Source organism: Crinia signifera, chromosome 12 (genome assembly GCF_055691185.1).
Source record: "Crinia signifera chromosome 12, ASM5569118v1, whole genome shotgun sequence".
Taxonomy (NCBI): Eukaryota; Metazoa; Chordata; class Amphibia; order Anura; family Myobatrachidae; genus Crinia; species Crinia signifera.
The window spans coordinates 57,418,393-57,434,735 of NC_139228.1; the positions used below are offsets into that span (position 1 = coordinate 57,418,393).

Here is a 16,343-nt window from a genome sequence, read left to right on the forward strand (position 1 = left end):
ACGAAGGTCATGGCAGTAATGGCCTCGCTCTTACACCAGCAGGGCATTCGGTTGTTCCCTTACTTAGACGACCTCTTGCTGGTGGCGAAGTCGCCAGACATCCTCCTGTCGCACCTGCAGACGACAATTATGACCTTACAGAACCACGGGTGGCTCCTGAACTGGGAAAAGTCCACCCTGCTTCCTTCGCAACGCATGCTGCACCTGGGAGCTCTTCTGGACACCAAGGACCTCCGGCTCTTTCTTCCAGAGGACAAAGGTGCTGCCTTACACCAGCACATTTGCAAGTTCCTCGCCAGCCCACGAGTCACAGTTCATTGGGCAATGAAAATTCTAGGTCGGATGGTGTCCACTTTCGACATGGTCGAGTGGGCCCAGTTCCACTCTCGCCCTCTTCAGGGTCTCATTTTGAAGAGGTGGGACGGTCTGACCCAGCATATCAGGACCACCTCCTTCCAACTCACTCAGGAAGTCAGGGAGTCCCTCCAGTGGTGGCTACTCCCGCAGCACCTGTCGTCAGGCCGACCATTCTGGTTCACCGAATGGCTAGTCCTCACAACCGACGCCAGTTTGCGAGGCTGGGGAGCGGTAGTAGGATCCCAGTCCTTGCAAGGCGTATGGACAGTGCAGGAATCCAGGCTGTCTATAAACGTTCTGGAATTGAGGGCAGCGTACAACGCGCTTCTCGGAGCAAGGGACCTGATACAGGGCAAACCAGTACAGGTCCGGTCCGACAACGCCACGACGGTGGCGTACATAAACCGCCAAGGGGGCACCCGCAGCGTGGCGGCCCTGCGGGAAGTTTCCAGGATTCTTTTGTGGGCGGAACTCAATCTACTGGCACTTTCAGCTGTCTTCATCCCGGGTGTCCTGAACTGGGAAGCAGACTTCCTAAGCCGTCAGGACATTCATCCGGGGGAGTGGTCTCTCCATCCGGAGGTCTTTGCCTCTCTGACAGACAGTTGGGGCGTGCCGGACGTGGATCTCATGGCGTCCAGGCACAACCGCAAGGTGGAGAGGTTCGGCTCCAGGACAAGGGATCCTCTAGCCGACTTCTCAGACGTTCTCACAGTTCCATGGAGATTTCATCTCCCGTACGTTTTCCCTCCAGTCAATATGATCCCAAGGATCATCAGGAAATTCAAAGTGGAACGCGGGAATCTGATCTTGATAGCCCCATTTTGGCCACGCAGGCCTTGGTTTGTGGACTTGTTACAAATGTCACACCTGCAGCACATTCCGTTGCCATCTCGGAAGGATCTGTTGTCCCAGGGCCCCTGCCTGCACCCGGATCCTCAGCGCCTGTCTTTGACGGCGTGGCGCTTGAAACTACCTTACTGAAACAGAAAGGGTTTTCCTCTAGAGTGGCTAGGACTATGATTCAGGCACGTAAACCATCGTCGTCCAGAATCTACTACCGGATTTGGCACACGTTTTTCTCTTGGTGTACTTTGAAAAAGTACAATCCTAAAGTCTTTAAGATAGCCAGGATCTTGGCTTTCCTGCAGAAAGGCCTAGATATGGGACTGAGGCTGGCATCATTAAAAGTCCAGGTTTCAGCCCTGTCGGTCTGGTTCCAAAGGAAAATTGCGCTTCTGCCAGATGTCCGCACTTTCTTTCAAGGAGTACTACATGTGCAGCCGCCATATACTCCTCCTACCATGCCTTGGGACCTTACGTTAGTATTGCAGGCATTGACTAAGCCTCCCTTTGAGCCCTTACACTCAGTGGATCTTAAGTGGCTTACGATTAAGACGGTCTTTCTCCTCGCGATTTCATCGGCTAGGAGGGTTTCTGATCTTTCGGCCCTGTCCTGGAAACCTCCTTTCCTTATCTTCCATGCGGATAGGGCGGTCCTGAGAACCAAACTGTCACACCTCCCTAAGGTCGTTTCCAGGTTCCATCTGAATCAGGAAATAGTGGTTCCGGCCTTTACATCTGAAAATCTAACCCAGCAGGAACGTCTTCTGGATGTAGTCAGGGCTCTGACTACATATGTGGAACGTACCAGAGCAGTCAGGAAATCCGACTCTCTTTTTGTACTGTACGGTTTTCACAAAAAAGGCTGGCCTGCCACTAAGCAGACCATTGCCCGCTGGATTCGTATGGCCATCCATCAAGTGTATCAACAGGCAAAGTTACATATCCCTGTATCAATCAAAGCACATTCTACTAGAGCGGTTGGTCCTTCTTGGGCAGCAAGCAGAGGAGCTTCTGCCGAACAACTGTGCAAGGCTGCAACGTGGTCATCTGTCCATACTTTCACTAGATTTTATGCTTTTGACACGTTCGCCTCCCAGGATGCTTCCTTTGGTCGTCGGGTTCTTCTGGCACCTCAGGCAAATTCCCTCCCTTGAATATACGGCTTGTGACATCCCCGATGTCCCCTGTGGGACCCATGGACCCTGAAAAGGAAAAGGAGAGTTATGGTAGACCTACCTTTGTTAACTCCCTTGCCTTGAAGTCCATGGGAACCACAGGGCGCCCTCCCTTTAATTTGCTACTGAGGTATCCCTAGGAGTGGTATATCATTATGTGACCTGTAATGACCATATTTGGCTCATGTTAACTCTTATGTTTGTACGAGTCTATGGGCATGTGTGCCTCCTGTCTTTCTCTCCTCTCCGCTTCCTGCTTACGACTTGTTACTAAAAACTGGCTGGATGAGCCTGGAGGCGGGGCTGTAGGGGAGAGGGCCCGGGCATCCTGGGAAAACATTGAAAGCTTTGCTGATTGGTGCCTCGGACCCCCTGGATCCACCTACAACCCCGATGTCCCCTGTGGTTCCCATGGACTTCAAGGAAAGGGAGTTAACAAAGGTAGGTCTACCATAACTCTCCTTTTTGCTGGCGATTCCCTCCGCAGCGCTGCCACTGTGGAGGAACAATACAGCATACAGAAATGCGGTAAAAACCCCGATAATGGGTTTTTTACTGCATTTCTGTGTTAGAGAATCACCCCCATAGTCAGAGATCTCCTGGGGTACTAAAGTCTTGGGGTGTCTACATGGTGCAGAACCCCCAGCTCCATAGTTATATATCAGAACTTGCCTTCTGATGCCATCATCAATTGGTGTTAGCGGTCTATGGGCCTGATTCAGCCAAGAATGCTAATTATAGAAGCCGCAAGTCGAGTGATTACCGTCCCACTGCGTGTGCGCAGCGTTCGCATTGTGTGTGCACAAACAAAATAAGAGACTGAAAATGCCAATACTTAGCGATCGCATAGTAGTCGCAACTTGACTGACAGGAAGCCGGCATTTGGGGGTGGAAACATGGCGTTTCCTGGGTGTGTTTGAAGAAACGGAGGCATGCCCAGGCGTTTTGAGGCCGGTCTCTGACATCAGCGACCACTTCCAGCCCGTCTCAGTCACAGGTTAGTGGCAGCCTCAGCGCTACTCCCATCTGTACAGGGACACTTCCATGTTCTGGGATTTGAGAATGGATCTGCGAATGCATTACAATCTGCGATGTATTTGCAATTTTGCTGTGGCGGGTTTTCTTTCTGTCTGGGCGTCGGCTTTTATGCTCACAGTCAACGGCCTTTTCTCTAATTATCAATCCATGCTGAATCAGGCCCTATGCACCTGCGTATTTCTCCTGTCTGGCTTGGATAATGCCTTTTCGGGTTTGTCACTGTATAAGATGAGGGTTGCATCGGAGTCTCTTATATTCAGTGCCGCACCAATGTGTGCACCCCGGTCCTGCAGCTGCCATGCCTGGTGATATGCCATACAGTAGGCAGTATATGTATGGGGCGTGTGCAATCACAGGTGAACCGCTGGCCAATGGCAGCACAGATGAGGCACCATGTAGAACGGTGAATGTAGTTCTGGAGGTAACTAGACATATTCAAATCATTTCCACTGCTAGAATGATCAGAATTTTGGCCTAACAATACCCCCCACCGTTAGGACATGTAGCTTGCAGGACCATGAACCCACACTTGGCGAACCAGCAACGTATTCTTCATTAAACAGATCCTCCAGTTCCTACAGGGACTAAGACAAGAGCTCTGGTTCTCATGCAAAGTAAGCAGTCAGGATGTGCTGCAGCAGCCATACCCACTGTCCAGAGGTCAGAGATAAGGTGTTCCAGTTGGGGGGGGGGGGGGGGGTTGTATGTGTGTGTGTGTGTGTGTGTGTGTGTGTGTGTGTGTGTGTGTGTGTTAGTATCAGTGGTTAGAGGGAATAAATGCAGATACTTATTCTGTTTGTCATATGTTGCCTATTCAACATGTACCTGAATGCGTCTGCTCCACTGGTGCAAACCATTCCCGGAACACAGCGTACGACAGGAAGTATGTGGCAAACGAGTGGCAGTCTCTGAACATGAGGGCAAAACACCCTTTATACAGGCCAAAGAAGCCTTCCTCCCTCACTATGGTCAGCAGACAGTGGACAGGGCCTGTGTACTTCGGGCGGGCCAAGAGAGAGCTTGTGCTGGAATGGTGAGGCGACACCTGCGTCTGTAGCCGGACCTTCGCCATGTCGGCAGGTGATGACACCAACACCTAAAAATAGAGAACGAAACTCATCACACCTGGGATTTATCACATGGCTTATTTAGTGGGATAGTAAGACAGTGTGGGTGGAGCTTGAGCCATATGAACAAAGTCTGGTTAAGTCACCGCCACCCTTCAGGCTGAGAGCAGAGTATGCAATTAACAGTGATGTGCAGCTTTGCCCATCAGTGGTGCTTACGGGACCCCAACATAATTGGAACTGGGGGCGCATGTAATGTGGCATAAAATAAACTGGGGCGCTGTAATGTGGCATAAAATAAACTGGGGCACTGTAATATGGCATAATATTTACTGGGGCACTGCAATGTGGCATAATATAAACTGAGGCACTGTTATATGGCATAATATGAACTGGGGCACAGCAATGTGGCATAATATAAACTAGGGCACTGTAAGGTGGCATAATATGAACTGGGGCACTGCAATGTTGCGTAATATAATCTGGGGCACTGTAAGGTGGCATAATATGAACTGGGGCACTGCAATGTGGCATAATATAAACTAGGGCACTGTAAGGTGGCATAATATGAACTGGTAAATCTGAAATGTGGCATAATATGAACTGGGTGAGGTCATGTAAAGTAGGGAACTACTATGGGCCATAATATTTTCTAGGGCATTTCTATGTTTCAAAAAAATTCAAAATTCCAATGTTTCAAAAAACTGCTACAAGGAGGTGTCTCTCTAGCAGCATTGTGGCAGGGGCCCTGCAACATGTTGCTAAGTAGCTCACAAAGTTCTGGTTAAACCCCTGCCAGCCGGTACTGTCGCCAACCATACATAACATAATGTTAATAGGTTTGGCTGTCGAACGGATATCAGATAGTAGATACGTACCTGCACTCCTCCAGCCGCATAACCAGTCAGGAAAATATCCAGCTTTGACGGTTTGGCATTAGCCGCGCCATATTTCAGCTTGCACAGGTGATGCAGACAATTCCTCTGTACCCCAAACACGACTGACGAGCTGACGGACACCGTAGAAATGGGCATGGACATCCCTTTGAAGAATCCAGACACCTTTGTGAGACAAGGAAACATTAAGGTCACAGTAAAAGCAGCTTTGTACAGTAAGCGGGTAGCAGACACCTCTTACTTTCTCCACTTTGTACGTAGAGCGGATGCAGTGCCAAATCCCAGTGTAGCGCCTCTGGGTCTGAATTCGCACCTAGGACGGAGAAGAAGACTCAGTAGTTGCAGGATGTTCATATGGGTACAGTAAAGGTGGATTGTACATGGATTAGTGGTGGGGAAGAAGGGTGGAACTACTGTAACAAGCATTGCTGATGCCACGGGGGAAATGTAATAGGGTGAGAGAATCAGAAAGTGAGAGATTTAGGAAGAAATCTCCAGTGGCAATCATTTACACTACAAAATTAAACTGGTTTTGCCGTGGAAATGATTTCCGCTTTTAAAAAATAACTGGAGATTTTTTTACCAAATCTCTCACTTTCTGATCTCTCACCCTATTACATTTCCCCCCATATTTCCAAAAAATCCCCATAAATATAAAGCACATGCGAATACACCAGGCGCCACATTAGAACCCTTCCTGTCATTTGGGTTTTTTGGGGGGGGATCCACGCATCTGGGACTAGGGCAAGTTATTATTATTATTATTTTATTTATAAGGTACCACAAGGAACAATACAGGGAGGCAAAACTTAATATTACAGTAAATAAATAACAAAAATAGAGTACAGGTAAAAAGAGCGCCACAATTCAATACACAGTACAGCTTAGATGCAAGTTGTGAGGACGTGATCAAAGTACTACTAGGGCCTGGTGGCCAAAGATGGAGATGAGTATGTGGACGAAGATGGTCGCTGAGTGTTTGAGTGTGGAAGAGCTGTGAGGGAAATGTGTAGAGAAGGGGTGTGGTATAACACCCCGACAGTCGGGATTCCGACAGGCATTAGCCTGACTTCGGAATCCCGACTGCACAGCGGGGGAGCGCAACAAAGCCCCCTGGGGGCTCGCTGCGGGCACAGTGGCTTACTGCGCTCACCACCTATTTTATTCTCCCTCTATGGGGGTTGTGGACCCCCTTCGAGGGAGCAATCGGGATTCAGACGTTGGGGTAATGACTGTCGGGGTGCCGTCTGGCACCCGTAGAGAAGAGGGCTTTGACAACAGGAGGGAAGAGAGCCCTGCTTTGAGGAGCTTCCAATCTAGTAGGAAGGGGAGACAGACAGAAGACATGAGGTGCATGCAAGTGAGAGGTGGCTTAAGGCATGAGTTAGGGGATCGGAGGACCAGCCTCAGGACTAGGTTATGCAGCGGAAGGGTATGCTTTGATGAATAAATGAGTTTTCAGTGCCGTTTGAAGCTTTGCAAGGTCGGGGAGAGTCTAATGGAGTAAGGGAGTGCGTTCCACTGAAGGGGTGCAGCACAGGCAAAGTCCTGAACTCTAGCGTGGAAAGCAGTGGTCAGGGTGGAGGAGAGACGGCAGATATAGTGACAAGATCCCCTAATGACTCACAAAGACTGGGCAGGTTTTCCCAGACTCTTTCTAAACCCTGATCCCAGGTCCTGCCCTGTCCTCCAAAAAAGTGGGAGGGGCTACAATGAGGCAAAACGCGTTGCCTATCCCAACACACTTGGCAGCAGATATACTTGGAGAGAGTGCTAGCCAATCCGCTCCTAACAATAGCCCCCCTCCACCATATTGCTTGTACCCCTGTAGAGAATGTGTAGACTTCTATTCATTACAGATTCCGGCCAGGACAGCAGGCACACGTGCACACACACACCTGTATGAGGAACAGATACATTACCTTTACAGTGTCCAGGGGGTAGCCCACCATAACTCCGCAAGCCCCTATAATATAGACACATAGGTTTTAGTGCAGATAGTATTAAGGCAGCACAACCATCATCTCTCCTGTAAGTATGATGTTCCTGTCATTCAGCTTCTGTATCTGTGATTTGCTGTCCCAATAATTACAGGTATTTTCCCTTATATTTGGGGTGATTCAAACCTGATTGCTCAGGTCTGAATTCGCCCCCTGTCCCGATGACGGGGTTTGCGCATGCTCAAACATGTGTAAAAACGGTGGGCGTACCCCTGTGAATGAAGGCGTGCCTCTGCATCCTCGGGGGCGGGCGGCTGACATCACATGACGTCATCTCCCGTCCCCAATTTGGCGGATAGCGGGCATCTGAATAGTGAATATGGCTGACTTTTCAGAGCGAAGGCTGGAGAAATCATTCGATGGTGAGCGACCATCGAATGATTTCTCCTCCGTGCGTCCGCAGGCGAGCAGATGTATTAGCGTACACATCCTCTCGCATGCTAGTGCAGCCAGTCTGAATCTGGCCCACTGAGTGCGCAAACTGGAAGATGGCTGACTAATAGCACAGAAGATGGGAAGTTGCTATGGGCAACCAATCAGATTCTATCTATTATCCATAAGAAAGTGCTAAATAAATAAGTAGTAGAATCTATTGCAACAACATCCCATCTTCAATAGAACTCCCATCTTAGTAAATACACCCCTTAGCATCTATGGGTTCTATGCACTAAGAATTGGAGAGAGATAAAGCAGAGAGATATAAAATACAAACCAACCAGCCCCCAACTGCCATTTTTCAAACATGCCAGGTGACATGTCAGTTATGGGGCTGATTGGCTAGTACTTTATCTCCATCCACTGGGCATTACGTATGGTGTAATGGTTAGCATTACTGCCTCACAGCGCTGAGGTCATGGGTTCAATACCCATGGCCCTAACTGTGTGGAGTTTGTATATTCTCCCCGTGCTTGCGTGGGTTTCCTCCAGGTACTCCGGTTTCCTCCCACAATCCAAAAATATACAGGTAGGTTAATTGGCTTCCAACAAAATTAACCCTGGAATGTCTGTGTGCGCGTGTACATGTGGTAGGGAATACACGGGTAAGCTCCACTGGGGCAGGGACTGATGGGAATATGTATGCGCTATATAAGAAACTGTTAAGTAAATAAATAAATACACTGGATCTCTCTCCTTAGTACATAAACCCCCTATACCCAGGGGTGCCTATTGCCTGATATACAGGCATTAGACAGGCAGCAGGAAATCTTGCAATAGGATTACAGATAATGATTGTAAAGCGCAACGGAATCTGCTGCGCTATATAAGAAACTGTAAATAAATAAATAATGATTGCTGACCAGAAGAGTCGATTTTAAGGTGACAGAAATCCCAGTTGGAGAATTTCTGTCCAATACCATTATACATCAGATAACCTTGGACATATGCAGCATCTGTACACATGAATGGCTTCTGTGTCACCGTGATGTCAGGAAGGAAAAGACAGCTTAATAAAATCAGCTTTACTGGACTGGATATGTGCCACTGCTAGGGTAATGCGCTGAAGCTTGGTCTGAGCAAACCGATAGATGATTGGCTGGATATAGGACGGTCACATGATACAGATGGTCCTCTCTGGGCTCGAAGGTTAAATGTCCATTTACAGATGTCACTGTTTGTTATTTGATTTTTACTATATATATATATATATATATATATATATATATATATATATATATATATATATATATATATATATATATATATATATATATCCTTTATAAATCCAATGCACTCACAGTTTTTAGTGAATTCCAAGGGCGGTGCTCCCATCAGGCACCCAGCAATTGCCAAGTCCAAATTATATATGCCCTGGACCCTTGGATTATATATATGTCAATCCCATTCAGTCAAGGGATACTGTACCCAGCCCACCACTGTCAGGGGCCCCCCGGCAGTGACATCGCTAGCTCTCCTGATTCCTATCCCAGTGTGTAAAGGTCCATACACACTGGGCGACTTTCCCCCTGCCCAGCGTCGACGGAGGGGGAGGATGGCGTTGCATAGTGGAGCGCTATGCAAAGTCGTCCTGAAAGCCGCTCATCTGCTGGTATAACCAGCAGATGAACGGCTTTCCCGGCAATGTTGCGGGAGCGCGCAGCAGCACTCACCGCTCATCGCTGGGGCATACACACTGAGCGGCTTTCAGCTGAAAGCTACTCAAACTGGGTGTTTTGAGCGACTTTCAGCTCAAAGTCGCCCAGTGTGTATGGGCCTTTATAGAGAGTACATGACTTTTAATCAGTCCACGCATGTGGATGTTGCTTGGAAAATGGGCCATTATCGGAACGTTTAAAATCCTTCTGTTGCCATGGTGCCTCTGTGATATTATCAGCTTCTATTTAATTCAAAATGGTGACCTCCAGTGTAGTTGTGCTCAGCCTTTTATACCCAGGACACTAAGGGCCTGATTCAGAGTCACATGTTCTTAATAAGGATAAAACAGATTAAGGCCACTGATCCAGAACATTGTTCCCTTGTGCTTGGTATTAGCGGGTGCTGCACTGATATAAAACAAATCCCTGTAGTTATGATTGCGGTATGAGAGATATAATAGTGCACTATCCATCTGCAAGCCGAGTCGCACCCAGAATTTTGTACCCGGCTACAACCTGGGTGCGACCCCGCTTCCGAACCCATTCACACTAGAGTCCCCACCCGGCATAATGCCAAGCGGGTGATGTCATCGGGAGGTGGGGTTGGGGAGGCGCTGGGAGATGAAAGCATCTCCCAGCGCCGGCTTTTCGCACTGTAGTGAACGGAACCCAGGTCGCATCGACCCCGGTTACCCGTTTACACTACACAGTGACCCAGGTTGAACCCGTGTTCAACCCTGGTCGCTACCTGGGTAAAAATGCCAGGTCTCACGACCTGGGTTATTTCTACAGGGAGCGTTTCCACCTGTCTAAAATCCAGAGTTTTGCGCGCTCCTGCGCAAAAACCCGGGATATTTAGGCTAGCGGAAAAGGGGTATTACAGAGTTGGTGTAAACCACAGATTTGCCCTTATTCAGAGTCGATCGCTGCTCAGCGAATTCGCAAATCGAGTGATCATCGATAGATTGTGCAGGCGCGAGACCAAATAACTACAGAAAATAAGTATGGAAAGTGGCCGTAGCTTGACCGACAAGAGGTCGTGTACATGCAGAAATTCTTAAATAGATTGTAAGCTCTAGGAAACAGGATATGCGCTCCCTTCTCTTCACTGGCTATTACTGTAGTGTGAATCATGTTAATCATTCCTTATAAATGATATATTTCCCTGTCCGCACACCTGTGAGCCCCCTGATTGGGGGAATTCCGCAGACTGATCTCCCGGACACTCCCAGTGTTTTCCTATGCAGTGTATCGATAATCAGCCACCATGAGAATTTGCGGCTGTGCAATCAGGTCTGAATGCCCCCCCCCTGCCCCAGTGTAGAAGGATGCAAAAAATGTGCTCGGTGGGACTTGGCAGGACAGGGGGACACCAGGACTGGCCAATTGGGACGGCTTGATGCAGTTGACTTGCTTAGACATATACTGCAATATATATATGTATGTATACACTCACTCACACACACACAGCTTACCTCCAACAGCTCCGGCGATGAAGTCAGCCATCTGCCAGGCTCTCTCAGCCTGACACACGTCCCCGCTCAGCTGGTGGCTGATCTCTCGCTGCTTTTATACTCCCAGAGCCTCCTGGAATAGGAACAGGAGACAGCGGGGACAGGGGTTATACACTGAGCAATGACAAGGGTAAATGAATACCTACAGTACCGGCCACGGGTGTCACAGGTCAGGTGACTGTCGCAGTGTTATAAAGGTAAAAGCTGCTACTGCTGCTGCCTATAATCCCTACACAGCAGCCGGCTGATCTCCAGCCATACATTGTGCCTGTATCTGTTACACGCCCCCTTCCTCAGTACACGCTGGTCATGGAGCCCAGTGGCCAAGTGCACAGATTGCAGCACAATGACATCGCAGTGTCTGTTACATCTGACCTTCACTTTGGTTCTCTGTGTCCCAGGCGGAAGAGTTACATTGTGTACATGCACATACATAATAATAACGTTATTTATATAGCATTTTTCTCCAAAGAGGATTCAAAGTACTTCACATTTGCATTTAAGAACACAACGACAGAATAAACCTAAGCATTGGGATCATGTACTTTTAAGGATATAAAGGGACATTAGTGAAACGTGTGAGTTTTGAGACTTGTGTGTGGAGGGAGCACGTCAACATTTGGAACAAAAAACATGCATAACTCATGTTGACCATTTGACTGTCGACTTTCCCAACCGCCAATTCCCTTGTGCACAATGCGTGGGGGGGATCAGGGCCGGCGCCACCACTAGGCAGTGTTAGGCATTTGCCTAGGGTGCCGGCCACTGGGGGGCGGTAGTTGGGAGCAGGGCAGGAGGGAGAGCTGGAGGTCTGGATTAGCGGGCAGGAGGGAGTGCTCGCTGCGCTGTGTGCAGTTCAGTCCCGGTGCATGTTAACTGACATTTTCCTCCACCCGCACCGCGTACAGCCACTCAGCCGGGCAGCGTCTGAGGGTGAGCCAAGTGCTCAGCGCTGCCCGGCTGAGCGGCTGTACACGGTGCTACTGTGCATGCGATGGTGATTGGGACAAGAAGATGGAGGGGCGCTGGCGGGGACCAGCAGCAACGTGCCTGTGGCTGTGACAGGGAAGGTGGCCTCTCTCAGCTCTGAGCCCCATCGCAGCTACACTCCCTGCACCTATGGTAGCTATACCCTGTATATAACACATGTGGCTGTGACAGGGAAGGTGGCCTCTCTCAGCTCTGGGCCCCATAGCAGTTGCACCTATGGTAGCTACACCCCTGTATATAACACATGTAACTGTGATAGGGAACATGGCCCCTCTCAGGTCTGGGCCCCATAGCAGCTGTGCCACCTGCAACTATGGTAGCTATGCCCTTGTATATAACAAATGTACTGTGACAGGGAAGATGGTCCCTTTCGGCTCTGGGCCCCATAGCAGCTGCACCGTCTGCTCCTGAGGTCCATAGTGATATCACGTATTACGGCACAGTAATACCCCTTTCACACCAGAAGATGCAGGGACTTACCCGGGAATATTGTCCCTGGATCATGCAGGGACATTCCCGGGTTGGCCCCTTTCACATCGGCCTAGTCCCTGCATTTTCTGGTGTGAGGGGGCAGCGGGTGGTGGGGTCCAGGGTCCAGGCTGCCCGACAAATAGCTCTACAAGCGTACTGCCGCCTCTGCCGGATCCCCGCAGCCCAGAGCCTGGATCCCTGGACCTCGCTGCCCGGACCCCACCGCCCAGATCCCTGGACCCCGTAACGCGCCACCTGGACCCCGGAACGCGCCACCTGGACCCCGGAACCCTCTGTTCAGATGGAAGCAAGCCGGGATGCAGGGTAAGTACCTTTCACACTGGCCTGTTTCCCGGGCTGATCCTGGGAGCAACCCTGCTATCTAGCAGGGTTGAATTCCCAGGAAATTTTCTCTGGAATTTGGCCAAGGAACCTTGCACACCAGCGCTAGTCGCGGGTTGTTCCCAGGGCCAACCCGGGAATTCAGGCAGAAGGTCTCCCAGTAGTAGAAAGTTTAGATGTCAATATTTATACTGGGCTAAATCTCATTGGCCTTTCACCTTGTGCCAGTTCAGCAATGTGTAAACTGACCGCACTCCAAAGCCACAGCAAAGGTGACTGCACTGAACATCACTGACCGCAGCGCAGCATACTGGGGCCAGAATCGGACTGTGAGTTCAGAAACAGGAAAACATCTACAGCTCGGTCCACACGGAGCAGATCCATAATACTGACCAGCTGGAAGAGGAGATAAGGAAACATTTATTTATGTTTGTAAAGTTTTCTGCAAAAAAAATAAAATTAACATGTTGTTATAGGAATACTCACTGGCCCCCCAGATCCTGCGCCCTAGGCAGCTCCCCAATAGTAGGATCTGAGTGCAGTATGTAAGGATGCTGCCTCAGATCACCATCACCATTCGCATTGTTTTCCGACACCTGCCAGCCTGCGTAAGGTCCCTTATAGCACCCATACACGCTGTAATACGCTCCACCCACCCCTCCCCCTACATCTGCCCCTTTTACCGGGTGCGGCAGATCCCGATTAGGAACCCATGAAAGTTGGGAGGTATCCTCTCCAATGCACATCTACCCTTATGTCTTTTATCCCATGCCTATACCAAACTGTGCTATGAACACCTTTCAGTCTTTGGCCCTCCCCTTGGCCCTGAGGTCATTGTCCTGGGAGACGTGGGAACATTTATAGTTAGTATTAGTTATTACAGGCCCTCTTTTGTTTCCACATCAGATCACATGCAATGCCACCTCTAAACTAGACTCTGATCTAATGACATTCTCACCTACACCGGAAACATTGTGTAATAGGCTTCTGTATTTCCCAATACAATCTGAATATTGAGGTGGATTGAACACATCAACAAATGCAGGAGCCAATTATCTTATCTCCTGGCACCAATTCTGCCGCTGTTTGTGTGTGGTCTTTGGGACAGTTGTGGTCTATTATTCAGCTAAACATATCTGTCTGCCCTCTGGTGGGAAATTATTGGCATTGCAGCTTTGTTATATAGCAAACTGTTTCAGGGACAGCAGTGAATAATGCAGGGTTGCCGACCCTCCCGGAATTTGCGGGAGCCTCCCGAAAATCGGGTCCTTCCTCCCGGCCCCCGGAAGGGTGGGCAACTCTCCCGGAATCAGGGGGACCCCCACTGAGCCCCCCGATCGCGGCATTTATATGCCGCAATCCGCGGGTCTCAGGGGAGGGGGCGGAGCTAAAACGGCACAATCGTGACATTTTAGCCCCACCCCTTCATGGATAACTGTTATTTCGGCTATTTGTTGTAATAGGGGCGGGGCTTAATGACGTCACAGTTAAGCCCCGTCCCCAAAACGCGTAATGCAAGATTCCTCTCCGGGCTTCTCCCGGAGAGGATTTTTTGAAAGTCGGCAACCCTGGAATAATGATAATGATTTTTTACATCCCATTAAAGACTGTTTTAAATGGATGTGCATTTCCCTGTCCGTCAGTATAGGGGAAGGAGGTAAAACGCGTGATGCAGAATGCCATTGTTGGCGTTCATGTGCTGTTCCAACAGCACATCATCTGCGTTGCCCCAACAAGCCTACACTGCATTCAGTTGAAACAACCCCCCCCCCCCTTTTTCCCCCCGAACGGTACAAAAACTGGCACCACCCCATCTTTTACGGACACGTTTACCAGGCAAATACTGGGCAGCTTTGTTTTTACACTGACATTTAGAATTGAGGATTCCAAATGCTAAATCCGTACGCTCAATAAAAATTAAAATCTTAATTTGATGAGCAGTAGAAGCAGCCACCATGAAGGCCTCGCCATGGAGTTTTGCCTTAATACAGCAGCTAAGGAATTTTTGGAACTAGGAACCACAGATTGCGATTGGACCCCGCTAAGACCCCCCCCCCCCCCCCCCCCTGCACCATTTTTATGTTGTGAAGGGAAATTATTAATTGCACACAATCTTGAATAGCCTCCAGAGACCCACGAAATCGCTGGAAAATGATGATAGTGAAGAACAGATCTGCGACACCAGTTGCACTTTGGTATCAGACTGTCAGTGATCAGCAGTATAATGCCATTCGGGGGTGGCTGCATCTTCTGTTTCCCAAATCAGAACCATGTCATGGTAGGAGAGGGGCGGGGCCTGTACATCCGTCCGAGGTGATGCAAATGTAAGGTGTGATGCCCCCTACTGCTGCTTTACCATATTACAGCTATTGTATTAACTATTACAATTACATAACAGATGCCAGTACAATTTAAATTACAAATTACATTGCATTAAATAGGAATACCTATTGACTCCTTCCAAAAAATAACAATGGAAACCTTTTAAACAATAGAAATATAAAGCAATGATTGCAGCAGCCACACTACTAATAGTTAGTGGCGCACACAAGGGGGGGGGGGGTTCTGAGTACCCAGAGCCGCCCTCCTATGTCCCCGATAGACCAACGTTTTTTATTGCTAAGGTCAGGCTTACAGTCTGCCATCTGTGTACTGCTCATTTGCAGCATTTTGCCAATAGTCGCAGGTTAGAGGGGAAGTGGGAGGAGCTAATTTGACCTGATTATATGAGAATCACATTATATTGGCCCTGTCTACATAGATCCGCATGATATTATGCTACCATGAGATACCTCCCTTGGCATATTACCACCACAGTGAGTGTAAGGGGTAGGTACTGTATATCAAAGCTAGGGCAGATAAAGAGAGATATAAAGTACTCGCCAATTAGCTCCCAACAGTCATTTGCCAGGTTGTATTAGAACAATGGCAATTGAGCGCTTTATATATTACCAAGCTGTGAAACATCCCATGTATCTGACATTACAGCCAACAGGGTAGAACTGAATCCTGAATATTACGTAACAGCAGGAACGAATGTATTCAGTAGGTATGAATGGACCTTGTGAAGTTTTCTTCAGCGGCATTCCCCTACAGCTACACCTCTGTCTGTCTAGGTGTTTGCATTACACCCCCCTTACCCTCCCCCCTGTGTGTACACCCCCTTACCCTCCCTCCTGTGTGTACAGCCCCCTGTGTGTACACCCTCTTACCCTCCCTCCTGTCTGTACACCCCCTAACACTCCCCCCTGTGTTTACACTTCCCCTTACCCTCCTGTGTGTACACCCCCTTCCCCTCCCTCCTGTGTGTACACCCCCTTACCCTTCTCCCCCTGTGTTTACACTCTCCTTCCCCTCCCCCCTGTGTGTACACCCCCTTTCCTTCCCTCTTGTGTGTACACCCCTTCCCCTCCCTCTTGTGTGTACACCCCCTTCCCCTCCCCCCTGTGTGTACACCCCTTACCCTTCTCCCTCCTGTGTGTACACCCCCTTACCCTTCTCCCCCTGTGTGTACACCCCCCTTACCCTCCCTCCTGTGTGTACACCCTCTTACC

At 49.1% G+C, this 16,343-nt stretch overlaps 1 protein-coding gene across 4 annotated transcripts in view; it reads right to left on the reverse strand.

Moving 5' to 3' along the window:
- LOC146049795 (solute carrier family 25 member 47-like) overlaps window positions 1-16,343 on the reverse strand; it is a 29,156-nt gene that overhangs the window by 8,512 nt on the left and 4,301 nt on the right. For 2 of the 4 annotated variants that reach the window (XM_083166423.1, XM_083166422.1), the window contains exons 2-6: window positions 10,948-11,059; window positions 7,302-7,345; window positions 5,621-5,692; window positions 5,362-5,544; window positions 4,242-4,512 (exon numbers count right to left, since the gene is read on the reverse strand). In XM_083166423.1, the coding sequence (XP_083022549.1) occupies window positions 4,242-4,512; window positions 5,362-5,544; window positions 5,621-5,692; window positions 7,302-7,345; window positions 10,948-10,978 (601 nt within the window). In that variant the 5' untranslated portion in view covers window positions 10,979-11,059. Of the gene's footprint in view, window positions 1-4,241; window positions 4,513-5,361; window positions 5,545-5,620; window positions 5,693-7,301; window positions 7,346-10,947; window positions 11,279-13,007; window positions 13,176-16,343 lie in introns of those variants that run through there. The other 2 variants (XM_083166424.1, XM_083166421.1) reach the window with 2 other exon arrangements.